Source organism: Salmo salar, chromosome 19 (assembly GCF_965601325.2).
Source record: "Salmo salar chromosome 19, fSalSal1, whole genome shotgun sequence".
Classification (NCBI taxonomy): Eukaryota; Metazoa; Chordata; class Actinopteri; order Salmoniformes; family Salmonidae; genus Salmo; species Salmo salar.
The window spans coordinates 73,919,624-73,946,989 of NC_138309.1; the positions used below are offsets into that span (position 1 = coordinate 73,919,624).

At 43.5% G+C, this 27,366-nt stretch overlaps 1 protein-coding gene across 1 annotated transcript in view; it reads right to left on the reverse strand.

Moving 5' to 3' along the window:
• Nucleotides 1-27,366, reverse strand: part of qtrt2 (queuine tRNA-ribosyltransferase accessory subunit 2) — a 57,723-nt gene that overhangs the window by 22,001 nt on the left and 8,356 nt on the right. The window contains 3 exon segments of the mRNA XM_045701937.1: nucleotides 732-928; nucleotides 1,086-1,295; nucleotides 2,451-2,535. Of these exon segments, the coding sequence (XP_045557893.1) occupies nucleotides 732-928; nucleotides 1,086-1,295; nucleotides 2,451-2,535 (492 nt within the window).

Consider the following 27,366-nt stretch of genomic DNA (forward strand, 5'->3'; position numbering starts at 1 on the left):
TTAACTGCCACCATATACATTCCTCCTACAGATAACCATTAGCTTCTGGTGTAGACCCTAGACTATAGCAACTCAATATTTCAATAGGATACCTGATAATTAACACTATTACAAGTTTAACCAGAACTCATCAAGGCTAACGGATCCGTGAAATAAGTTTAGAGAGGGTAGAATACAATACAATACAATACAATGTAAAATTATTAACCTACAGTTTATGTTCTTAACCCTGGGCAACATGGGCCTGGGAGAATCACAGGGATATTGGTATCCACAGTGCTCCACCAATTATACATTTTTCAACTCAATAGCATTTCAGCAAATTTGTTTTATTTCTATAAAAATGCACTGCAATTTAAGCTTTAAAACTGGAATGTTTTCTCTCTGCCTCATGGCAAAATGTGTAGAATTACAGGATTTTAGCTTTGAAGCTGCAACAACAAAAAATATCTCTGCCCCATTACAAAATGTGTAGAATTGCCGGTAATTTGCATGAAATCTTTTCTCTCTTATGCCAAGAGATGGGCCATTAAAATGTTCCTTCCCAGGGTCCGAGACTTGGTTCATCCGGCCATGCACTGCCAAAGTCATAGTAGAACTCGTTGTGTGCTATTTATGACTGTAAGTCACTCTAGATAAGAGCGTCTGCTAAATGACTCAAATGAAAAATGGAAATGTAATGTCATTTGTTTAAAGTGGGACCCCTGGGACCCCTTCCTCTCCACACACACCTGGGTTTGTCCTCAGGCAGCTCCTTGATGGCGGTGATGAGCTGGGTCCGGAGGTGTTTCTCCATGGCTGCAGTATGGAGCCCGTCCAGACTGAATCCTCCTACTGGCAGCTTGGCCATCTCCCTGACCAACCGCACCCACTCCTCCAGCACATCCCCTCCCTCTACCACCCCCAACACCTACACCCCATTCAGCTCCTGGAGAGCACAGAGATGATTTTGACAGTGTCAAAAAGTAGCCTGTGTCTGTATAGTAAGCTAATACATGACTGCCACAACACATGGAAGTGAACTTTTTAATTCCTCTAATATTGGGAGTATCATCAATTTGCAGCAGCATCAGTCCCAGACAGACCTGTGTTTTGTTGTGCAGTATCAGACAGTCGCCCAGGTGGGCCAGGGTGCGGTCCACTGACTTGCGAACCCTCTTGCGAGACGTGTTGCTTTGCCAGGTGTCTCTGTCTGCCATGCTCTGGTACAGGTCTGGCTGCACAGCCTTCTGGAGAGCAACGAACTTAGCTACCGTCAGCTTGATACGACCTCCACTACCCCACACAGACACCGTCTGAGACAACAATAGACAGTGTTAACTCTGTCAACTCTGACATATACAGCAGCAACAACTACACACACACACACACACACACACACACACACACACACACACACACACACACACACACACACACACACACACACACACACACACACGCACACATTTGTGTAAACTCCCAGACATGTAAAGCCTCTAGACAATGCTTAGTCTGATAATGACAAAGGAGCTGATCGTGGACTATAGGAAAAGGAGGGCCAAGCACGCCCCTATTCTCAACGATGGGACTGTAGTAGAGCAGGTTGAGAGCTTCAAGTTCCTCGGTGTCCACATCACCAACAAACTATCATGGTCCAAACACACCAAGACAAGAGGGCATGACAACGCCTTTTCCCCCTCAGGAGACTGAAAAGATTTGGCATGGGTCCTCAGATCCTCAAAAAGCTGCACCATCGAGAGCATCCTGACTGGTTGCATCACCGCCTGGTATGGCAACTGCTCGGCCTCTGACCGCAAGGCGCTACAGGGGGTAGTGCGTATGGTCCACTACATCACTGGGGCTAAACTTCCTGCCAACCAGGACCTCTATACCAGGCGGTGTCAGAGGTAGGCCCTAAAAATTGACAAAGACTCCAGCCACCGTAGTCATAGACTGTTCTCTCTGCTGCCGCACAGCAAGCGGTACCGGAGCACCAAGTCTTGGTCCAAAAGGCTTCTTAACCGCTTCTCCCCCCAAGCCATAAGACTGCTGAACAGTTAATCAAATGGCTTCCTAGACTATATGCATTGCCCCCTACCCCCTTTTTTATGCTGCTGCTACTCGCTGTTTACTATCTATGCATAGTCACTTTACCCCTACCTACATGTACATATTACCTCAATTACCTCGACTAACCGGTGTCCCCGCACATTTATTCGGTACCGGTACCGTTGTATACAGCCTCCACATTGACTCGGTACCGGTACCCCTGTATACAGCCTCCACATTGACTCGGTACCGGTACCCCTGTGTACAGCCTCCACATTGACTCGGTACCGGTACCCCTGTATACAGCCTCCACATTGACTAGGTACCGGTACCCCTGTATACAGCCTCCACATTGACTAGGTACCGGTACCCCTGTATACAGCCTCCACATTGACTCTGTACAAAACATGACCTCTAACCTTGTTGATGATGTGACCTGGGGGGCCTGAGGTCACAGGGTCGTGGAGAGAGCAGTACAACACTGTGTCATGAAGACCTGTAAAGGTAAACCGCAGCATTACAGCATGCATAACATTACAAATCATTCATCCTACTGCAGAACAGAGAGCACAGCAACAATGTTTACAGAAGCAAGAGTAAAAGGTGCCTTGACTACTGAACTAGACAGTGTAAGAGTGCACACAGCAGCAGGAGGCAGATACATAGAGCTGGTGGTAATGTCACATAGTTAGTTCATTCTGTTAATTACACAGTGAACCTGGATGGCGTGAAAGAGAGGAGGCGTGGCCTTATCACAGAGGCCAGCTGTGAGAGAAAATCAAAGGGTGACAAAACCAGAACCCAAACAACAACAGCACGCACTAGTGATACACTCACTTTTAATTAGCCAATCAGGTTGCTCCCTCCCTGCCCCCCTCAAGACAAAATGTAATAATTCCCTGCGTGTGAACAACAGGTGCTGGGACGATAATTACATTTTCTCATTTCAACTTGGCTTGCCCAGGGGCAGGAAACATTCGGCTCAGTGGTGCCACATTAAAGCTAGCCATCTCTGTTAGAGCATGATGAGTTTTTACTCTCCAACATGAGGGATGTTTCAAAGCCATTCAGGATTTATCTGGGGAATATATTTGGTGCTCAAAGGCTGCATTTAGACAGGCAGCCCAATTCTGTTCTTTCTTTCAATCTTTTGACCAATCAGATCAACGTTGAAAAAGTGAAGTTGTGATAAGATCTGATGGGATTGGTTAACTGACCAATTACTTGAAAAAAGATCAGAATTGAGCGGTATATGTGAACTCAGAGTTAGAAACGGTCTAAGGCGGATTGTTGTGCTTTTCAATAACGCACTTCTGCCTCTACCCCTCATAAATATTCAGGAGCACAGTAACTCTTCTCTTTATGTCCTGAGCATTTTGTAGTTAAACTGTGAGAAAACATATACAATGTTCCATACATGAGTGTGTGCTTGAAACTAAAGACACATTTACCAACGTGCATTTGCATTAAATAATGCATCGTCACTCAGTACTGTATGTATAATAGGATATACACTAAGCTAGAGGTCTGCATTTGTTGCGGGTGAGTCAGACAGACAACTTTTAGGATGAAAACATGTTTTATCGTGTTTGAATTTGATATGTACACTATATGTGTATTGAAAGGCGAGGCTACTGTGTGTTGTTGTGCATTCATGGACAGGTGTGTTGTGGTCTGTATCGGGTGGTTACGTTGTGTTCAAATCAAATCAAATTGTATTTGTAGTGGCATATTTTCTCGATTCCATCCAATAAATATGACCACTGCCCTGGCGAGAGAGGGGCTAATTCGGACACACACTCCCCGCAGGCTTTACTGCACGTCCGTAGAGATGATGGCAGTGTGCCACTTCGGATTGCAAGTTACAAACAAAAGGATGCTTCTTCGTTCAAGAATTTAAACTTACAGACTTTCTAATATAAAAGATGGGGAAACGAAAATGTTCCTTATAATTCCTCTAATTCTAATAACTTATAAGTGCAATAAATGAAGGCTATTGTGTGCAGTAAATTCACTATATAATGTGAGTAAGTGCGAGCAAGTGCGGTCAAAAAACTATACCGCTCCCCATCTAACCAAGACTCCACTTAGGCCCGACTTCCTCCCTCAAATAACCTGTCCTAACCTGTCCCGTAGCCACCGCACTGGCCGCAAGGGGGGTATTCGTCTGCAATAACGGCTTCACAATAACAATTCAACTAATAATGCTCTGGTTATTGTATACAAATACAAATTGGCTATTTGGCTCTAACAGTATTTGTCACATGCGCTGAATACAACAGGTGTAGACCTTACAAAGAAATGCTTACTTACAAGCCCTTAACCAGCAATGCAGTTAAGAGATAAGAATAACAGTATTTAAATAGAAAAAGTACATAACAATAGCGTGGCTCTATACAGGGGGTACCGGTACAGAGTCAATGTGTGGGGGTACCGTGCGGGGGTAATTGAGGTAATATGTACCATGTAGGTAGAGTTATTAAAGTGACTATGCATAGATAGTGTGGGGGGGGGGGGGGCTTGCAAATAGTCTTGGTAGCCATTTGATTAGATGTGCAGGAGTCTTATGGCTTGGGGGTAGAAGCTGTTTAGAAGCCTCTTGGACCTAGACTTGGTGCTCCGGTACCGCTTGCCATGCGGTAGCAGAGAGAACAGTCTATGACTAGGGTGGCTGGAGTCTTTGACAATTTTTAGGGCCTTCCTCTGACACCGCCTGGTATAGAGGTCCTGGATGGCAGGAAGAGGTTGTTGTCTTTGCACCACAGGGTCAGGTAGTCATTTAGGCAGGTTACCTTAGTGTTCTTGGGCACAGGGACTATGGTGGTCTGCTTGAAACATGTTGGTATTACAGACTTAGACAGGGAGACGTCGAAAATGTCAGTGAAGACACTTGCAAGCTCGGAGTGTACAAAACATTAGGAACACCTGCTCTTTCCATGACAGACTAACCATGTGAAAGCTATGATCCCTTATTGATGTGACCTGTTAAATCCACTTCAATCAGTGTAGATGAAGGGGAGGAGACAGGTTAAAGAAGGATTTTAAAGCCTTGGGACATGGATTGTGTATGTGTGCCATTCAGAGGGTGAATGGTCAAGACAAAATATTTTAGTGCCTTTGAACAGGGTATGGCAGTAGTTTTGAGTGTGTCAAGAATTGCAATGCTGCTAGGTTTTTCACACTCAACAGTTTCCCGTGTTGTGTAAAGCAACTGACCGTCCAGTACACCATTGGTGCCAAAAGACCCATAAAAAGAATGCACAACTTGTCGTACCCTGACACGAATGGGGTATGGCAGCCGACGACCTTCCATTTTTTGCAGCAAAAAACAAGAAACTGTGGTTGCAGTGGACTAAGGAACAAAAACACTGGACACTGGAGAATTGAAAACACATTGCCTGGTCTGATGAATCCTGGTTCCTGCTGTTTCACGCTGATAGGAGGAAAACCATATGAGTACATGCATCCATCATGCCGCTTGTCAACATTGCAGGCTGGTGGTGGTGTGATGGTGTGGGGTGTGTTTTCATGGCAAATACTGGGTCCCTTGATAAAAGTGGAGCAACATTTGAATGCCACAGGATATCTGAACATCATTGCCAGTCAGGTGCATCCCTTCATGGCAGCAGTGTATCCATCTGCAAATAGATTTTTTTCAGCCGGATAATGCCCCATGCCACAAGCCTAGGATTGTCCAGAAATGGTTCCATGAACATGACAGTGAATTCAGCTTCCTGCAGTGGCCTGCCCTGTCACCAGATCTCAAATGAATTGAGCATCTGTGGGATGAGATGGAATGAGCTATTCTATTTATTTAACTAGGCAAGTCAGTTAAGAACAAATTCTTAATTACAATGACAACCTACCCAGGCCAAACTCTAACGCGGATGACGCTGGGCCAATTGTGCACCGCCCTATGGGACTTCCAATCACGGCCAGTGTTGATACAGCCTGGAATCAAACCAGGGTCTGTAGTGACGTCTCTAGCACTAAGATGCAGTTCCTCAGACCGCTGCACCACTCGGGAGCCCTAAAGTAGAGATCCACTTTTTGACAACTGGGGGAAGCATTGGAGTCATTGGAGAACTCTTTCAACATCTTGTATATACACCAAGTGTAGAAAACATTAAGAACACCTTCCTAATATTGAGTTGCACCCCCTTTTGCCCTCAGAACAGCCTCAACTTGTCGGGGAATGGCAAGGTGTCCAAAGCGTTCCACAGGGATGCTGGCCCATGTTGACTCAAATGCTTCCCATAGTTGTGCCAAATGGATGGATGTCCTTTGGGTGGTGGACCATTCTTGATACACGCAGGAAACTGTTGAGCATGAAAAACCCAGCAGTGTTGCAGTTCTTGACAAAAATTGGTGCACCTGGCACCTACGACCATATCCTGTTCAAAGACACATCTTATGTGGGATCATAGCTTTCATCTGGTCAGTATCTCATGGAAAGAGCAGGTGTTCATAAGGTATTGTACACTCAGTGTATATATTGCTCTTTATAACATTTCTTAATTTTTACTTTTTGGATTTTGTCATTGCTAGGTATTATTACTGCACTGTTGGAGCTAGAAACACAAGCATTTCGCTGCACCTGCAAATCTGTGTACGCAACCAATAAACTTAGATTGGATTTAAATATCAATAATGGAAAGTAGTGGAGGGCGCTCAACCAACGTGAGTTGAGGTGCAATCAACAAAACGTATAATCATTGAAAAGGAAAAGGCAAAATGCACACAAATCATGGTGAGTGAGCATTGCACATTTTCCTTTACAATAATTGATTACCAATTTATTTGTCTGTACCTGCAAATCATTCTTACTGCTTCAAGTTAATTAGTGTAACGATGTGCAATGAGAGTCGGGAAGACAAGACACAGGAACAGAAACAATGACACCTAGGAAAGGAACCAGAGGGGGTGACATACAGTTGAAGTCGGAAGTTTACATACACTTAGGTTGGACTCATTAAAACTTGTTTTTCAACCACTCCAAACATTTCTTGTTAATAAACTATAGTTTTGGCAAGTCGGTTAGGACATCTACTTTGTGCATGAATCAAGTAATTTTTCCAACAATTGTTTACAGACAGATTATTTCACTTATAATTCACTGTATCACAATTCCAGTGGGTCAAAAGTTTACATACACTAAGTTCACTGTGCCTTTAAACAGCTTGGAAAATTCCAGAAAATGGAGGTGTACCTGTGGATGTATTTCAAGGCCTACCTTCAAACTCAGTGCCTCTTTGCTTGACATCATGGGAAAATTAAAAGAAATCAGCCAAGACCTCAGAAAAAAAATGTAGACCTCCACAAGTCTGGTTCATACTTGGGAGCAATTAACAAATGCCTGAAGGTACCACGTTCATCTGTACAAACAATAGTACACAAGTATAAACACCACGGGACCATGCAGCCGTCATACCGCTCAGGAAGGAGACGCGTTCTGTCTCCTAGAGATAAACATACTTTGGTGCGAAAAGTGCAAATCAATCCCAGAACAACAGCAAAGGACCTTGTGAAGATGCTGGAGGAAACAGGTACAAAAGTATCTATATCCACAGTAAAACGAGTCCTATATCAACAAACCAGAAAGGTCGCTCAGCAAGGAAGGAGCCTCCGTACCAAAACCGCCATAAAAAAGCCAGACTACGGTTTGCAACTGCACATGGGAACAAAGATCATACTTTTTGGAGAAATGTCCTCTGGTCTGATGAAACAAACATATAACTATTTGGCCATAATGACCATCGTTATGTTTGGAGGAAAAAGGGGGAGGCTTGCAAGCACTTCACAAAATAGATGGCATTATGAGGTAGATAAATGATGTGGATATATTGAAGCAACATCTCAAGACATCAGTCAGGAAGTTAAAGCTTGGTCGCAAATGGGTCTTCCAAATGGATAAAGACCTCAAGCATACTTCCAAAGTTGTGGCAAAATGGCTTAAGGACAACAAAGTCAAGGAATTGGAGTGGCCATCACAAAGCCCTGACCTCAAACCTATAGAACATTTTTGGGCAGAACAAAAAACTAAAAAGCAGCATTCCCCAAGAGAGGATGGCTTTCACTTCAGCAGTAATAAATTCAAGAACTTCTTTGAGGAAAAGATCATGATCATGAGAAAGACTCCTCTTTAAATCTGTGTATTCCTCCAAAGCTCCGTTGTCCTGAGTCTGCACAACTCTGCCAGGACCTAGGATCAAGGGAGACACTAAAGTGTTTTAGTACTATATCTCTTGACACAATGATGAAAATAATCATGGCCTCTAAACCTTCAAGCTGCATACTGGACCCTATTCCAACTAACTACTGAAAAAGCTGCTTCCTGTGCTTGTCCCTCCTATGTTGAACATAATAAACGGCTCTCTATCCACCGGATGTGTACCAAACTCACTAAAAGCGGCAGTAATAAAGCCTCTCTTGAAAAAGCCAAATCTTGACCCAGAAAATATAAAAAACTATCGGCCTATATCGAATCTTCCATTCCTCTCAAAAAATTTGATAAAGCTGTTGCGCAGCAACTCACTGCTTTCCTAAAGACAAACAATGTATACGAAACGCTTCAGTCTGGTTTTAGACCCCATCATAGCACTGAGACTGCACTTGTGAAGGTGGTCTTCCTGTCTGGGTTGGCACCCCCATTTGGGTTGTGCCGTGGCGAAGATCATTGTGGGCTATACTCGGCCTTGTCTCAGGATGGTAAGTTGGTGGTTGAAGATATCCCTCTAGTGGTGTGGGGGCTGTTCTTTGGCAAAGTGGGTGGGGTTATATCCTGCCTGTTTGGCGCTGTCCGGGGGTATCATTGGATGGGGCCACAGTGTCTCCTGACCCCTCCTGTCCTCAGCCTCCAGTATTTATGTTGCAGTAGTTTATTTGTCGGGGTCTAGGGTCAGTCTGTTATATCTGGATTATTTCTCCTGTCTAATCCAGTGTCCTGTGTGAATTTAAGTATGCTCTCTCTAATTCTCTCTTTCTCTCTTTCTTTCTTTCTCTCTCTCGGAGGACCTGAGCCCTAGGACCATGCCTCAGGACTACCTGGCATGATGACTTCTTGCTGTCCCCAGTCCACCTAGCCGTGCTGCTGCTCCAGTTTCAACTGTTCTGCCTGCGGCTATGGAACCCTGATCTGTTCACCAGACGTGCTACCTGTCCCAGACCTGCTGTTTTCAACTCTCTAGAGACAGCAGGAGCGGTAGAGATACTCTCAATGATCGGCTATGAAAAGCCGACTGACATTTACTCTTCAGGTGCTGACTTGTTGCACCCTCGAGAACTAATGTGATTATTATTATTTGACCATGCTGGTCATTTATGAACATTTGAACATCTTGGCCATGTTCTGTTATAATCTCCACCCGGCACAGCCAGAAGAGGACTGGCCGCCCCTCATAGCCTGGTTCCTCTCTAGGTTTCTTACTAGGTTTTGGCCTTTCTAGGGAGTTTTTCCTAGCCACCGTGCTTCTACACCTGCATTACTTGCTGTTTGGGGTTTTAGGCTGGGTTTCTGTACAGCACTTTGAGATATCAGCTGACGTAAGAAGGGCTATATAAATACATTTGATTTGATTTTAACTGAAAAAGCGTGTGCGAGGAAGGAGGCCTACAAACCTGACTCAGTTACACCAGCTCTGTCAGGAGGAATGGGCCAAAATTCACCCAACTTATTGTGGGAAGCTTGTGGAAGGCTACCCGAAACGTTTGAACCGTTAAACAATTTCAAGGTAGTGCTACCAAACACTAATTGAGTATATGTAAACTTCTGACCCACTGGGAATGTGATGAAGGAAATAAAAGTCCAGGTGAGTGTCATAATGCGCTGACATGCATAACGATGGTGACAGGTGTGCGCCATAACGAGCAGCCTGGTGATCTAGAGGCCGGAGACGGAGCACACGTGACAATTAGCCATACCTCTCCTCTCCTAGTTGGGTGTGGGAGATCAGATGTGTGTGTTGTCTCAATTAAATAGAATAGGCTATTGCCTATGCATTCTCAGAGAAGCAAGGGACAGTTACGGACAGATCTAAATGTATTGGGGGAGAGGAGCTGGTCTAACTCAAGGTGTCATTCAAAAAATGCACCCCTCCTCCCAAAAGTTTAAAATAATTTCACATGACCCTCTCCTTGTACTGTAAAATAAATGTAACACCCTCCCTCCTCATAGAATTAACTCAAAAGAAATGTTTACGAGCACAAATAACAATAACTGTAGCAAACCTGTGTTTATAAACGTAGATATCGACTTTTCCACAAACTTCTTAGGGATAGCCCCCTTACCCCCCTGATACTCCCGTAAAGCCCAGCTCATTGGCTATCTAGCTAGCTTTGTTTGAACCCGATTGGTGCTTATTTGACAAAGTTACAGTCGATCAAGTGAAGACCGCCCGCGTCATCGGCGTGCCGTGAAGGCGTCGCTCTCTGACCACATTTGGTGTCCTATAGGATATACTACACCCCTAATGATATAGTGAAGTCTTGTTACCTTCTAGGATCTCTGAGGAATACATACAAACGTGATTTGACTGGTTGAAACAACGTTTAGGGTGAGATTTTCACAGATTCCTTTCTTTGCAAATTGAACAAGTGGAAATACAAAATCGATCGTGCATGCTATATGGACCTTTTCAGGATATGAAAAAGGATTTTACCTAACAAAACGACAGTTCATGTTATCTCCGGGACCCTTTGTATGATAAATCAGAGCAAGATTTCAGAATGTAAGTACACATTTCACCTTCAGAGGTGAATTTATCAAAGCTATTGCGGTGAAAAAAAGTGTTTTGTTGTTGGGAGCTCCCCTCAAACAATAGCATGGCATTTTTCCGCAGTAATAGCTACTGTAAATTGGACAGAGCAGTTATATTAACGAGAATTTAAGCTTTCAGCCAATATAAGACACTTATATGTACCGACATTTGTTGTTTCTCTAAAATATGTGATCGTGACACACGGCGCTGCATGATTTACAACTGTCCCGTTGACGGGACGCCTATCCCTAAGTTAAGCATGCCTTTGTGGCACAGTCGATGCCACGCAGGGCTACAGGCCAAAAGTGAATGGTTCGCCGATCACCACAGATGAGCTCACTCTCCCTGCCTGTTTCATTACGCTACAGAGCCAGCTGCAGAAATGATCAACTGGGGGGAAATCAGATGTTCAATATTTTGATGCCATATTTAGAATTATATAAAATATATGCAAAGAATTGACCACCAACAGGTTTCTGTGCCAATGCACCACACAACCAGTAAACAAAGCATAAATAGACTATGTGAATCTTGACAAACAGAAAATACATCCCACCCTACCTTGTAGTCTAACCCAGTATCGAAGGCTTAGCTTGACAATCTCTGAATATGATTCAACTTTTTGGGGTTTTGTAACAGATGTTTCTTTCCATTCATCAATTGGTCACTGCACAGTTTGGATTGATTGTTTTTATTTCTCAGTAGAAAAAATACATATTTACACAAATATTTTTTTTAATTGCACAATAAAGTTGGGGACTTATTTCCATTGTGGTCCTTATGTTTTACATAAATACATATACAATTACATAGATACAGACACATTACAGAGACACAGACACATTACATAGATACAGACACATTACATAGATACAGACACATTACAGAGACACAGACACATTACATAGATACAGACACATTACAGAGACACAGACACATTACATAGATACAGACACATTACAGAGACACAGACACATTACATAGATACAGACACATTACAGAGACACAGACACATTACATAGATACAGACACATTACAGAGACACAGACACATTACATAGATACAGACACATTACATAGATACAGACACATTACAGAGACACAGACACATTACATAGATACAGACACATTACAGAGACACAGACACATTACATAGATACAGACACATTACAGAGACACAGACACATTACATAGATACAGACACATTACAGAGACACAGACACATTACATAGATACAGACACATTACAGAGACACAGACACATTACATAGATACAGACACATTACAGAGACACAGACACATTACATAGATACAGACACATTACAGAGACACAGACACATTACATAGATACAGACACATTACAGAGACACAGACACATTACATAGATACAGACACATTACAGAGACACAGACACATTACATAGATACAGACACATTACAGAGACACAGACGCATTACATAGATACAGACACATTACAGAGACACAGACACATTACATAGATACAGACACATTACAGAGACACAGACACATTACATAGATACAGACACATTACAGAGACACAGACACATTACATAGATACAGACACATTACAGAGACACAGACACATTACATAGATACAGACACATTACAGAGACACAGACACATTACATAGATACAGACACATTACAGAGATACAGACACATTACATAGATACAGACACATTACAGAGACACAGACACATTACATAGATACAGACACATTACAGAGACACAGACACATTACATAGATACAGACACATTACATAGATACAGACACATTACATAGATACAGACACATTACATAGATACAGACACATTACATAGATACAGACACATTACATAGATACAGACACATTACATAGATACAGACACATTACATAGATACAGACACATTACAGAGACACAGACACATTACATAGATACAGACACATTACAGAGATACAGACACATTACATAGATACAGACACATTACAGAGACACAGACACATTACATAGATACAGACACATTACAGAGATACAGACACATTACAGAGACACAGACACATTACATAGATACAGACACATTACATAGATACAGACACATTACAGAGACACAGACACATTACAGAGACACAGACACATTACATAGATACAGACACATTACAGAGATACAGACACATTACATAGATACAGACACATTACAGAGACACAGACACATTACATAGATACAGACACATTACAGAGATACAGACACATTACAGAGACACAGACACATTACATAGATACAGACACATTACATAGATACAGACACATTACAGAGACACAGACACATTACAGAGACACAGACACATTACATAGATACAGACACATTACAGAGACACAGACACATTACATAGATACAGACACATTACAGAGACACAGACGCATTACATAGATACAGACACATTACATAGATACAGACACATTACATAGATACAGACACATTACATAGATACAGACACATTACATAGATACAGACACATTACAGAGACACAGACGCATTACATAGATACAGACACATTACATAGATACAGACACATTACATAGATACAGACACATTACAGAGATACAGACACATTACATAGATACAGACACATTACATAGAAACAGACACATTACATAGAAACAGACACATTACAGAGACACAGACACATTACATAGACACAGACACATTACAGAGACACAGACACATTACAGAGACACAGACACATTACAGAGACACAGACACATTACAGAGACACAGACACATTACATAAATACATATACAATTACATAGATACAGACACATTACATAGATACAGACACATTACAGAGACACAGACACATTACATAGATACAGACACATTACAGAGACACAGACACATTACATAGATACAGACACATTACAGAGACACAGACACATTACATAGATACAGACACATTACAGAGACACAGACGCATTACATAGATACAGACACATTACAGAGATACAGACACATTGCATAGATACAGACACATTACATAGATACAGGCACATTACAGAGACACAGACACATTACAGAGACACAGACACATTACATAGATACAGACACATTACAGAGACACAGACACATTACATAGATACAGACACATTACAGAGACACAGACACATTACATAGATACAGACACATTACAGAGACACAGACACATTACATAGATACAGACATATTACAGAGACACAGACACATTACATAGATACAGACACATTACAGAGACACAGACACATTACATAGATACAGACACATTACAGAGATTGAGACAAAAAATTGCTCAACCACCAGATGAGTGTGAGGAGGCAGTTTAAGTACAATTCTTACAAGCTTGTTTGGCTGGTAGCTTATTCTTTAGATGTTTGGGGCTACTGGTGATGCAGGCATAACCAAAGGGACACTGGACTAGCCACTTGCCAGAGTCTTTAGGGCAGTGATTCTCAACTGGAGGATTTTAAGGGGTCGCGGGACTTGTGCAAGTAAAATAAAATAAAACAAACATTATTTTGAAAGGATACCTCTGCACCCCTTATTGTTGTTGACTTTACACGTGCAGTGTGTCCGCAGTTAAATTCTAGTTAAACGTCTAGTTAAATTCGGACTCAGTATGCGCTGCACTCGCTCATCGACCAATACAATAACGTTCTCTGTTTAGTTTTAAATGTGACACGTCCAATCAGATAATACAGATCTTCTTCAGACAGCTAGCTTGATTGACAGATAACTATGCAGATTTGTTCTGCAGTTATTGCACATGTGGATAGTTATCTGTCATTTAACTCATGTAGGCTAGCTGTCAGAGTAAAATCATGGACAAGTTTTTAAAACGTGCAGCTCTCTCATCTACTGCTGCTTCCAATGTCAACAACAAGGCAGACAACCCGGTCCCTGTCAGTAAGATAAAATACGACCCCGACTTCATCAAATACGGTGCATTCGTAAATTCGCTCTGGCTATCTACTCAGATTTCAGCGCACACTCGTCTGAGTGTGCCAGAGCGCAGAATAGCTGATGAATTTACAAACACACCCATATATAGAAGACAGACAGGGTGAGTAGACTGTAGTGCGTCCTATGCAACGAGCTGTTAGCTAATGAGAGCATGAAACCCTCCAAAATGAAACGTCATCTGGGCACCAAGCATCCAAGCCACAAAGATAAAACGTCTGACTTTTTAAAACGGAAATGTCAATATCAGGAGTCCTCACACGATTAATTGAACAAGGTATGCATGGTATATGGAAAGGCATTTCGCGCGTCATACCTTGTGGCCCAGCGCATTGCTAAGTGCAAAAAAGCCCACACCAGCAGAGAATCTCATACTCCCTGCTGCGATTGATATGTGCATTGAAATCTTGGGAGAGTCAGCCGCCAACAAACTTAAAACCATCCCCCTATCCAATGACACCACGAGGAGGAGAATCCAGGACATGTCTGAGGACATAACGCGCCAGACATCAGAGAGCATTAGTGCAAATGGCCATTACCCACTGCAGCTTGATGAATCCACGGATGTGGCTAACCATGCCATGCTAATGGTCTATGTCAGACACCAACTATGCAGACACTGTCTTTAATACAGTGGATATGTTCCTGGGCTCCGTGGGACTGGCCTGGGATGGGTGCGTCGGTGTGACCACTGACGGGGCAGCTGCCATGACGGGAAAGCACTCCGGGGTAGTAAAGCGGATCCTGGAGAGAGCACCGAGCGCGACCTGGAACCCCAGCTTCCTACACAGGGAGGCATTGGCAGTGAAGGACATGGTGCCTGAGCTCCACGCCTCTCTCCAGGATGTGATCAAGTGTGCCAACTATATCAAAAAGAGTTCCACGAAAAGCAGATGTTTCAGGCCTCCGGCAGGGATATGGGGAGGGAGCACCAGCATGTGCTTTATCATGCAGAGGTCCGCTGGCTTTCCAGGGGTAAAGTGTTGGGTCACTTTTATGAGCTTCGAGCGGAGATTGCTGCGTTTCTTTCAGAAAACAAGTAATCTCTGCCCGAACATTTCGATTGTGATGAATGGTTCACGCAAGTTGTCTACCTGGTGGATATTTTTGATCATCTGAATACTCTCAATGTGTCAATGCAATGGAGGTGGCACAATCGATTTGAACAGAGGGACAAAGTGAATGCCTTCAATATGAAGCTCACCGTTTGGGCAAGTCATGTTTCTAACGGGAGGTTTGACATGTTTCCCAATGCTGATTTCGAGATTCAGAATCTGATCAACAAAGCGCACAGCGACAAACTGAAAAAAACCGTTAAACAGCATCTGTCAAGCTGCGGGGAAAGTTTTGCGACTACTTCCCGGAGGAGAACTGGAGACAAGAAGACTGGATACCGGACCCCTTTCAAGTGGAGATGAGAAGCGTCACGTTGCCAAGCAACGAAAAGGCTCTGCTGTTGGAGCTGTCGTTTGATCGCGGACAGAGCATGCGCTTCCCGGAAATGGGAGAGTATCTTGCTCTCGTCTGTCATGCAATCAGTATCAAGCTACCGTTCAGAACTAGCTATCTGTGTGAAAGTGGCTTCTCTGCTATATCCGCGCTGAAAACTAAAAGCAGAAACAAACTGGACAGCCAGCATGACCTTCGAGTTGCCCTGTCAACCAAACTTCAAACTTATCAAGCTCAAGAAACACCCCCAGCTTTCCCACTGATAGGCCACATACACACAGACACACACACACACACACACTAAATAAACAGGTTAATTAATTCTGACATTCATATTACATTTTATTGAACTGGTTAAAAATGTACACCTTTAAAAACACTTTTCAAGGTTGTGAAACTATTAACATGATTATTGATGATTAAGAATTCCAAATGATTGTTGTTTTTTCTATTTTAAACACTGGTATGTGTTACTGTTCATTAACATTAAGGACTGGTATGTGTTACTGTTCATTAACATTATTGAACTGGTATGTATTACTCTTCATTAACATTAAGGACTGGTATGTGTTACTGTTCATTAACATTATTGGACTGGTATGTGTTACTGTTCATTAACATTATTGGACTGGTTTTGATGTCATGTTCTCAGTCTGATAATGTATTACACCCCACTCCTGATCTGGTCGTCCAATTAAATGGCTTATTCTCTTGAATTGATATTAAATGTTTTCTCAGTTAATATGGCTGTGTAATGACTTTCTTTAATACCATATTTGAGACAGAGTGAAAGTGAAACCTGCCCAAGAAGGCAGCTGCAATACAACATTATAAAATGTAATCATCAACAGTCCATAATATTGGGTCGCGACTCAATTGTCATTGTTAAAGTTGGGTCCCCGGGGAAAACCAGTTGAAAACCACTGCTTTAGGGTGTATATAGCTAGGTTTCCATTCAATTGGCAACAGATTTTCATTTGAATTATCTAAAATATTAATAAAAACAATATGCAATTTCAGAGTTTACTTTAGGAAAATTTGGCGTCGGACAACATGACAGGGAAGATTTTAATTAACCAGACATTTGAGAAATTTAATGGACATCAATATGCATTCAGATCCAACCTGGCATAGCCAGCATCATCAATAAACAAGGGATGTTGGCCAAATGAGCCACATTCAATCGGTACAGTTCGTGGACATATTATGACAACATTGTGTGACGTTTTTGTTCATTTTGGAGTTCGGGTAGCATTTTGTCGGCTGTTTGGCCAGCCAAAGTTCATAAGCAGAAGTCTACGCCCCTTCGTCAGTGATTGGTCAACTGTAGGGGTGACGCGAGTTTCTGCTTCACTGTCAATTCAGCCCAAAACTCAGTGTGGATTCAACATGGAGACCGACATCTTCGAACATCGATTGACCGAGTAGGTACAAAAGTACCTTAAACAGTACAATTTTAGCCATGCATTATATAAAGACCAGCACATAAATGCCATTTCATGGAGGGAGATTGCTGAGACGCTGGGGTCCATACCCAACCACTTTTTTGGGGCTGGTGTTCACGACAAGTTCATCAAGGAAAATAAAATAAACAAGGCCTGTCTTGTTTTGCACGCTTTGTACAAAATAATAAAATGCCGTACTACAGGATATTTCTTAACGTAGCTCTTTATTAGCTAGCTATAACTGGCATGTCCACGTGTCTCATACCATGATCAACTGACCATGATCTAACCATCTTGGTGGTCTTAACCAATCATAGCACAGTATGATACGGCGGTAAAATGCATCCAATTACAATTCAGTATTTTTACACATATGAATATTACAAGGCCGGGCCGCAGTGGAGATGGCAGTGGAAAGGCTACTCCAGATGTCACGTCCTGACCAGTAAAAGGGGTTATTTGTTATTGTAGTTTGGTCAGGGCGTGGCAGGCGTGTGTTTGTTTAGTGTGTTTCGGGGTTTTTGGTTTATGTTCTATGTATTCTATTTCTATGTGGGTTTTCTAGTTTGTCTATTTCTATGTTAGTTTTGGGAACGACCTCCAATTAGAAGCAGCTGGTTGTCGTTGCTTCTAATTGGAGAGCATATTTAAGTGGGTTTATTTTCTCTTGTGTTTGTGGGTGGTTGTTCCATGTATAGTCTATGTACCTTACAGGACTGTGGTTTGTCGTGGTTTTGTTCAGTTCTTTAATAAAGCAAGAAGATGATTCACATCCCTGCTGCAGTTTGGTCCGATCATTACGATGCTTATGACACCAGAAATGTTGCTGCTGGCTTGTTCGGCACGTGAAGCATGGGAAGAAAGCAACATGCTGTCTTCACCAAAGGATGGGGTATGTTGTATTTTCTATTGTAGTCAACGAAAAGAGTAGCCATGTTTTTCTTACAATATCTAGCGCTATTTACTTGGCTGGCTAGCGGCTAGTCTAGCAGCATACTCGTGTAGGGTAAGCAAACCAACTAACTAAACTAAAGATCTTTACAACTTTTGATCAAACAAAATGTTGTCATGGAAAAAAAGTCAGAAGCTTCCCACATTGATAACACCAAAGTCAAAGTTTGGTGGGTCTGGCTAGTCAAAATGTTGCAAATGTTTGAGCAGAGTTGAGTAGCTAGGCCAGGTACACAGCTCTGCTCGAAGTTTGGAACATTAAATAGTCTATTGTATTCTTGATTAATGACATTTGATGTTCATTACTGTTTTGGATATGTGTACTAAATAGCTCTCTACTTTTTTTATTTTCAAGGCATAAACACCAGTGAATGGATCTGGAAAACGTCATGCACCGAGCCACCAGCTTGTCCCAGAGGTAAATAAATACAAATAATTTCAGACTTTATTCTAATCCCCTTTCCTCTCTTCTGGTGTCTTTTTTCCTCCTCACCTCACCATGTACACTGCTCCTCACACTCCTAATTTCCTCTCCACAGTGTCCTGGCACTAATAGCTGATTTCATGGACGAACTCTTGCCAAAACGCCGGGAAGAATTCAATCACCAGCTGCATGAGTTTGTGCACTCAGCCCACAGTGAAATTAACAACTTGTTCTGTTGTTGTTCAGACATCTCAGGAGTCAGACACTAGACACTTTCATTTTATTCCATAGACACTTGTTATTTTATTATTATTTGTTATTGACATGTCTGTTCATGAGACAGTTTTGCTATTGTTCCGAAATATTTATATTGCTCATAAATATTTGTCTACACTAAACACTTTATATTTGACCCTTTTGTTGTTTACAAGTCTGTTCATAGCAGACACTGTTGTACAGTCGTGGCCAAAAGTTTTGAGAATGACACAAATATTAATTTCCACAAAGTTTGCTGCTTCAGTGTCTTTAGATATTTTTGTCAGATGTTACTATGGAATACTGAAGTATAATTACAAGCATTTCATAAGTGCCAGGATTTTATTGACAATTGCATAAAGTTGATGCAAAGAGTCAATATTTGCAATGTTGACCCTTCTTTTTCAAGACCTCTGCAATCCGCCCTGGCATGCTGTCAATTAACTTCTGGGCCACATCCTGACTGATGGCAGCCCATTCTTGCATAATCAATGCTTCGAGTTTGTCAGAATTTGTGGGTTTTTGTTTGTCCACCCGCCTCTTGAGGATTGACCACAAGTTCTCAATGGGATTAAGGTCTGGGGAGTTTCTTGGCCATGGACCCAAAATATCAATGTTTTGTTCCCCGAGCCACTTAGTTATCAATTTTGCCTTATGTCAAGGTACTCCATCATGCTGGAAAAGGCATTGTTCGTCACCAAACTGTTCCTGGATGGTTGGGAGAAGTTGCTCTCGGAGGATGTGTTGGTACCATTCTTTATTCTTTGTTCTTAGGCAAAATTGTGAGTGATCCCACTCCCTTGGCTGAGAAGCAACCCCACACACGAATGGTCTCAGGATGCTTTACTGTTGGCATGACACAGGACTGATGGTAGCGCTCACCTTGTCTTCTCCGGACAAGTTTTTTTCCGGATGTCCCAAACAATCGGAAAGGGGATTCATCAGAGAAAATGACTTTACCCCAGTCCTCAGCAGTCCAATCCCTGTACCTTTTGCAGAATATCAGTCTGTCCCTGATGTTTTTCCTGGAGAGAAGTGGCTTCTTTGCTGCCCTTCTTGAGACCAGGCCATCCTCCAAAAGTCTTCGCCTCACTGTGAGTGCAGATGCACTCACACCTGCCTGCTGCCATTCCTGAGCAAGCTCTGTACTGGTGGTGCCCCGATCCCGCAGCTGAATCAACTTTAGGACATGGTCCTGGTGCTTGCTGGACTTTCTTGGGCGCCCTGAAGCAGCCTTCACAACAATTGAACCGCTCTCCTTGAAGCTCTTGATGTTCCGATAAATGGTTGATTTAGGTGCAATCTTACTGGCAGCAACATCCTTGCCTGTGAAGCCCTTTTTGTGCAAAGCAATGATGACGGCACGTGTTTCCTTGCAGGTAATCATGGTTGACAGAGGAAGAACAATGATTCCAAGCACCACCCTCCTTTTGAAGCTTGCGGTCTGTTATTCGAACTCAATCAGCATGACAGAGTGATCTCCAGCCTTGTCCTCGTCAACACTCACACCTGTGTTAACGAGAGAATCACTGACATGATGTCAGCTGGTTCTTTTGTGGCAGGGCTGAAATTTTTACATTTACGTCATTTAGCAAACGCTCTTATCCAGAGCGACTTACAAATTGGTGCATTCACCTTAAGATGTCCAGTGGAACAACCACTTTACTATAGTACATCTATATCTTTTTGGGGGGGGGTATTAGAAGGATTACTATATCCTATCCCAGGTATTCCTTAAAGAGGTGGGGTTTCATGTGTCTACGGAAGGTGGTGATTGACTCCGCTGTCGTGAGGGAGCTTGTTCCACCATTGGGGTGCCAGAGCAGCGAACAGTTTTGACTGGGCTGAGTGGGAACTGTGCTTCCGCAGAGGTAGGGGGGCCAGCAGGCCAGAGGTGGATGAATGCAGTGCCCTTGTTTGGGTGTAGGGCCTGATCAGAGCCTGAAGGTACGGAGGTGCCGTTCCCCTCACAGCTCCGTAGGCAAGCACCATGGTCTTGTAGCAGATGCGAGCTTCAACTGGAAGCCAGTGGAGTGTGCGGAGGAGCGGGGTGACGTGAGAGAACTTGGGAAGGTTGAACACCAGACAGGCTGCGGCGTTCTGGATGAGTTGTAGGGGTTTAATGGCACAGGCAGGGAGCCCCGCCAACAGGGAGTTGCAGTAATCCAGACGGGAGATGACAAGTGCCTGGATTAGGACCTGCGCCGCTTCCTGTGTAAGGCAGGGTCGTACTCTGCGAATGTTGTATAGCATGAACCTACAGGATCGGGTCACCGCCTTGATGTTAGCGGAGAACGACAGGGTGTTGTCCAGGGTCACGCCGAGGCTCTTAGCACTTTGGAAGGAGGACACAATGGAGTTGTCCACCGTGATGGCGAGATCATGGAAAGGGCAGTCCTTCCCTGGGAGGAAGAGCAGCTCCGTCTTGCCGAGGTTCAGCTTGAGGTGGTGATCCGTCATCCACACTGATATGTCTGCCAGACATGCAGAGATGCGATTCGCCACCTGGTTATCAGAAGGGGGAAAGGAGAAGATTAATTGTGTGTCGTCTGCGTAGCAATGATAGGAGAGACCATGTGAGGATATGACAGAGCCAAGTGACTTGGTGTATAGCGAGAATAGGAGAGGGCCTAGAACTGAGCCCTGGGGGACACCAGTGGTGAGAGCACGTGGTGCGGAGACGGATTCTCGCCACGCCACCTGGTAGGAGCGACCTGTCAGGTAGGACGCAATCCAAGAGTGAGCCGCGCCGGAGATACCCAACTCGGAGAGGGTGGAGAGGAGGATCTGATGGTTCACAGTATCAAAGGCAGCAGATAGGTCTAGAAGGATGAGAGCAGAGGAGAGAGAGTTAGCTTTAGCAGTGCGGAGAGCCTCCGTGACACAGAGAAGAGCAGTCTCAGTTGAATGACCAGCCTTGAAACCTGACTGATTTGGATCGAGAAGGTCATTCTGAGAGAGATAGCAGGAGAGCTGGCCAAGGACGGCACGTTCAAGAGTTTTGGAGAGAAAAGAAAGAAGGGATACTGGTCTGTAGTTGTTGACATCGGAGGGTATCGAGTGTAGGTTTTTTGAGAAGGGGTGCAACTCTCGCTCTCTTGAAGACGGAAGGGACGTACAAGTGGAAATGTTTTTTGGGGATTCAGTTCATTTGCATGGCGAAGAGGGACTTTGCAATTAATTACAATTCATCTGATCACTCTTCATAACATTCTGGAGTATATGCAAATTGCCATCATACAAACTGAGGCAGCAGACTGTGAAAATTTATATTTGTGTCATTCTCAAAGCTTTTGGCCACGACTGTACTATTGTTCACTACTGTGAGGGGAACGGGGAATGGCACCTCCGTACCTTCAGGCTCTGATCAGGCCCTACACCCAAACAAGGGCACTGCGTTCATCCACCTCTGGCCTGCTGGCCCCCCTACCTCTGCGGAAGCACAGTTCCCGCTCAGCCCAGTCAAAACTGTTCGCTGCTCTGGCACCCCAATGGTGGAACAAGCTCCCTCACGACGCCAGGACAGCGGAGTCAATCACCACCTTCCGTAGACACCTGAAACCCCACCTCTTTAAGGAATACCTAGGATAGGATAAAGTAATCCTTCTAACCCCCCCCCCCCCCATTTAAAAAAAAAAAAATAGAGATGTACTATTGTAAAGTGGTTGTTCCACTAGATATCATAAGGTGAATGCACCAACTTGTAAGTCGCTCTGGATAAGAGCGTCTCCTAAATGATGTAAAAATGTTCAGAAATATTTATATTCAGAAAGATGTGTAACTACTCTGACAGTTACATTTAATTCCATAGACAATTGTTTACATGTCTGTTCTCAGCAGACACTTTTGAAGGTATATTTGTGTGCTGAAAAAGCTCTGTTGACATTTCTTTGTTTCAATACAAGGTGTTTCAATGCATTCTATTTGAACACGTGTTGACAACGTAATCAAGAGCAGTGTGCCACAGTCTTCACAGGCTTTCTTCTACTTGTGGTGTAGTTCAATCTCATCTAAATTACTGCACACTGAGATGTCCCAGAATCAGGTTCCATTTTATGAACAAGATTAAAACTCTACTGGTTCACAATGCACACAAAGAACTGAGTCTGTGTGTCTATCAAGAATCCTCATCCTTGCAGCCATGATGCCGAATGCATTCTCTGACTCTCAGACAACGAGAGTGGTGGTAGTTCGAGGTACGCCCAGGTTTATTGAGATGGACGCCTGTGAATGAAAGGTAACTAGAGAATGTCAGATATACATTACCAGTCAAAGGTTTGGACACACCTACTCATTCAAGGGTTTTTCTTTATTTGAACTATGTTCTACATTCTAGAATAATAGTAAAGACATCAAAACCAAGAAATAACATATGGAATCATGTAGTAACCAAAAAAGTGTGTGGTGTGCTCCATCACTCTACAATGTAAAAAATAGTGAAAATAAAGAAAACCCCTTGAATGACTAGGTGTGTCCAAACTGCAGTAGCTAAAGCTTAATAATAGCCACACCATACCAAACCTTCACAAACGTTTAAACTTTATTAGGGTCAGTGGCGATTTTAGCATGAAAATGTTGGTGGGGCAAACTCCCCCAAATTCTTTTTTAGATGCATGATGCCAGCAAAGCCACTACACAACACTGGTCAACAGTAAACAATACATTCATTGCACTAAAAACGGTGACAAACTGTGCGCTCAAACTGTTAGGGCCTACATAAAGCTGTCCCAACAGTAGAGTCCCAACACCTTACCACTGCTACACGTGGCTATCAGCGGACCCTTGTCTGGCAGTGAAACAGTTAATTCAGCCTCATTTACTGCCTTTTAAAACAGCTGATATGTCTGATTTGCTTAAATAAATGTGGTTTCTACTGACAATTGAGATGTAAAAACTATGGCATAAGGGACGACAAGCAGATAAGAGACAATCCGTAATTTCGACATTAATGAGTGATCTAGGACAGATGTAGTCAATATAACTATTTGTTCAGCACTTTTTAAATGTACACCGGCAGAATTCCGAACATTGGCCATTCTTACAGTATTCTCCCTGAACACCAAGTCAGCACCGTGGGATAAATAAAGGGGGCATATAAGCAGACAATGAACGCTCTTACAATATTCAATGATTACATTTCTCTAAAACAGGCTATATGCTACATGTGCACCACCAAGTCAGAACAGTAGGCTAAGTCATGATGGGAAAAGGGACCAAATTATTAGGGTGAGGCACATGGGCTATTAACAGCTTACTACACAACATACACTTACTATTCATTTCTTATCTACAGAATACATATCTCCCTGGCATATTACATCATTTATGCAGCAACATACAATACACCTTGCTGTGCTCACTTGAACAGGAAGGTGGCATGGCGGTCCTTCATGGGAAAATGTTGTCAACAAACTTTGACATCAAAATCTGACATTCTGTGAATTTATGGTGCTTTCAGGACAACTGGGAACTCTGGAAAAAACAAGGTCAAATCATGACGTCAGTGATCTTCATGTCGGAGCTCTAGAAAGAGGCCAGAGTTCCCGACTTCTGAGTTGGATGACCATTCAAAACATATTTTCCCAGTCTAAGCTTTTTTTTAACTCACTGATGTCTGAGATTTCCCACTTCTGAGTTTCCAGTTGTTTTGAACGTGGCAGAAGTCATGCTGGAGTGACAGATGTTGTTTCCTACCCTCACCACCTGGGCGCAGCCCGTCAGAAAGTCCAGGACCCAGCTACACAGGGCGGGGTCGAGCCCAGGGTCTCGTGCTTAATGACGAGTATGGAGGGTACTATGGTGTTAAATGCTGAGCTGTAGTCGATGAACAGCATTCTTACATAGGTATTCCTAGGGCAGTGTGATTGCGATTGCGTCGTCAGTGGACCTATTGGGTCGGTAAGCAAATTGGAGTGGGTCTAGGGTGTCAGGTAGGGTGGAGGTGATAGGATCCTTGACTAGTCTCTCAAAGCACTTCATGATGACGGAAGTGAGTGCTACAGGCGATAGTCGTTTAGCTCAGTTACCTTAGCTTTCTTGGGAACGGGAACAATGGTGGCCCTCGAAGCATGTGGGAACAGCAGACTGGGATAGGGATTGATTGAATATGTCCGTAAACACACCAGCCAGCAGGTCTGTGCATGTTCTGAGGACACGGCTAGGGATGCCATCTGGGCCGGCAGCCTTGCGAGGGTTAACACGTTTAAATGCTTTACTCAAGTTGGCTGCGGTGAAGGAGAGCCCACAGGTTTTGGTAGCGGGCCGTGTTGGTGGCATTATATTGTCCTCAAAGCGAGCAAAGAAGTTGTTTAATTTGTCTGGGAGCAAGACATCGGGGTCCGCGACGGGGCTGGTTTTCTTTTTATAGTCCGTGATTGACTGTAGATCCTGCCACATACCTCTCGTGTCTGAGCCGTTGAATTGTGACTCTACTTTGTCTCTATACTGACGCTTAGCTTGTTTGATTACCTTGCGGAGGAAATAGCTACACTGTTTGAATTCGGTCATGTTTCCGGTCGCCTTGCCCTGATTAAAAGCAGTGGCTTCTAATGTAACTCTATGGCAGTACCCAAGGGGCTTGAACTTTTTTGCTCTCCCCGTTGATTTTGCGGTGACATAATGTGCTCATGAGTGACAGAACACTGAGCCAATCACAGCATAACTAGAGAACATTACTAACCCCTATGCTCCGTATTTTCCGCTGGCTGCCCCACCACCACAGAAAGCACTGAGCTAGGCTGAAATACCTGCATTTTGGAGCTGCCTTAGTCAAGAAAACAAAAAAGAGACCATGTTTGTATGCGGCTTTATTAACTCAATGATTTTTACATTGTTTGCAAACTGTGGCACGTTTTAATTCCAAATTAACATGCAAAACAGACATAAATAATATATATATATACAATATTAACGCTGATCCACCCCCTGAATAAAAAATAAAATTATATATATATTTTATTTTAAAATTATATATATATATATTTTATTTTAAAATTATATATATATATATATATTATTTTATTTTTTATTCAGGGGGTGGATCAGCGTTAATATTGTGGATAGATTGTAGCTTTCATCAATGTATGTCACGTCCTGACCAGCAGATGGAGCTAGTGTTTTAGTTTTGGGGTCAGGACGTGGCATGTTTGTATTGGTTAATTGTTGGGTGGATGATTGGGACTTCCAATTGAAGGCAGGTGTGTATAGTTGCCTTTGATTGGAAGTCCTATATAGGTGTGTGTGTTTTTCTTTGGGGTTGTGGGTGGTTGTTTTTTGCACTGCGTTTCTAGCCTGCAGAACTGTAGCTGTTGTTACTTTGTTTGAATTGTTAAGTGGATGCTTTACTCCTTTATTTTTATTAAAGATGAGTATTCACGTACCTGCTGCGCCTTGGTCCATTTCTACAGAAGACAACCGTTACAGAACCACCCACCAAAGGACCAAGCAGCAGAAGAGGAGGAAGCCACAGGAGAGAAAAAGGGAACAATGGACATGGGAGGACGTCCTGGACGGCAAGGGAGCCTACACCTGGGAAGTGATCCTGGCCGGAAGGGATCGCCTCCCATGGGAACAGGTGGAGGCACTCAGGAGAGTGGAGGCAGCTGGACAGAGGAACCATCGGGAACGTTACGCTGGAACACGGTTGGCTAGGAAACCCGAGAGGCAGCCCCAAGATTTTTTTTGGGGGGGGCACACGGGTAGTTTGGCCAGGCCAGGGAAGAGCCGTAAGCCAGCTACCCGTGACTACAGGGAGGTGCGTACGAGGTGGAGGGCGCCATGTTACGCTGAGGTGCGCACCATCTCGCCTATATGGACGCACAGCCCAGTTCGCCCAGTACCAGCGCCCCGCAGGTGCCAGGGCAAGGGGAGCATCGAGCCGGAAGGGGTGATGCCAACCCTGCACTCAAGACCGCCAGTGCGCCCTTTCGGTCCGGTGTTTCCCGCCAGACGCACTAGCATGGAGGTGCGTGTCTCCAGGCTGGCACGTCCTATACCAGCCCCATGCATCAGGAGTCTAGTGTGTCAACCCAGCCTCGCCAGTCAACAGTCACCAGAGCTGCCCGCCA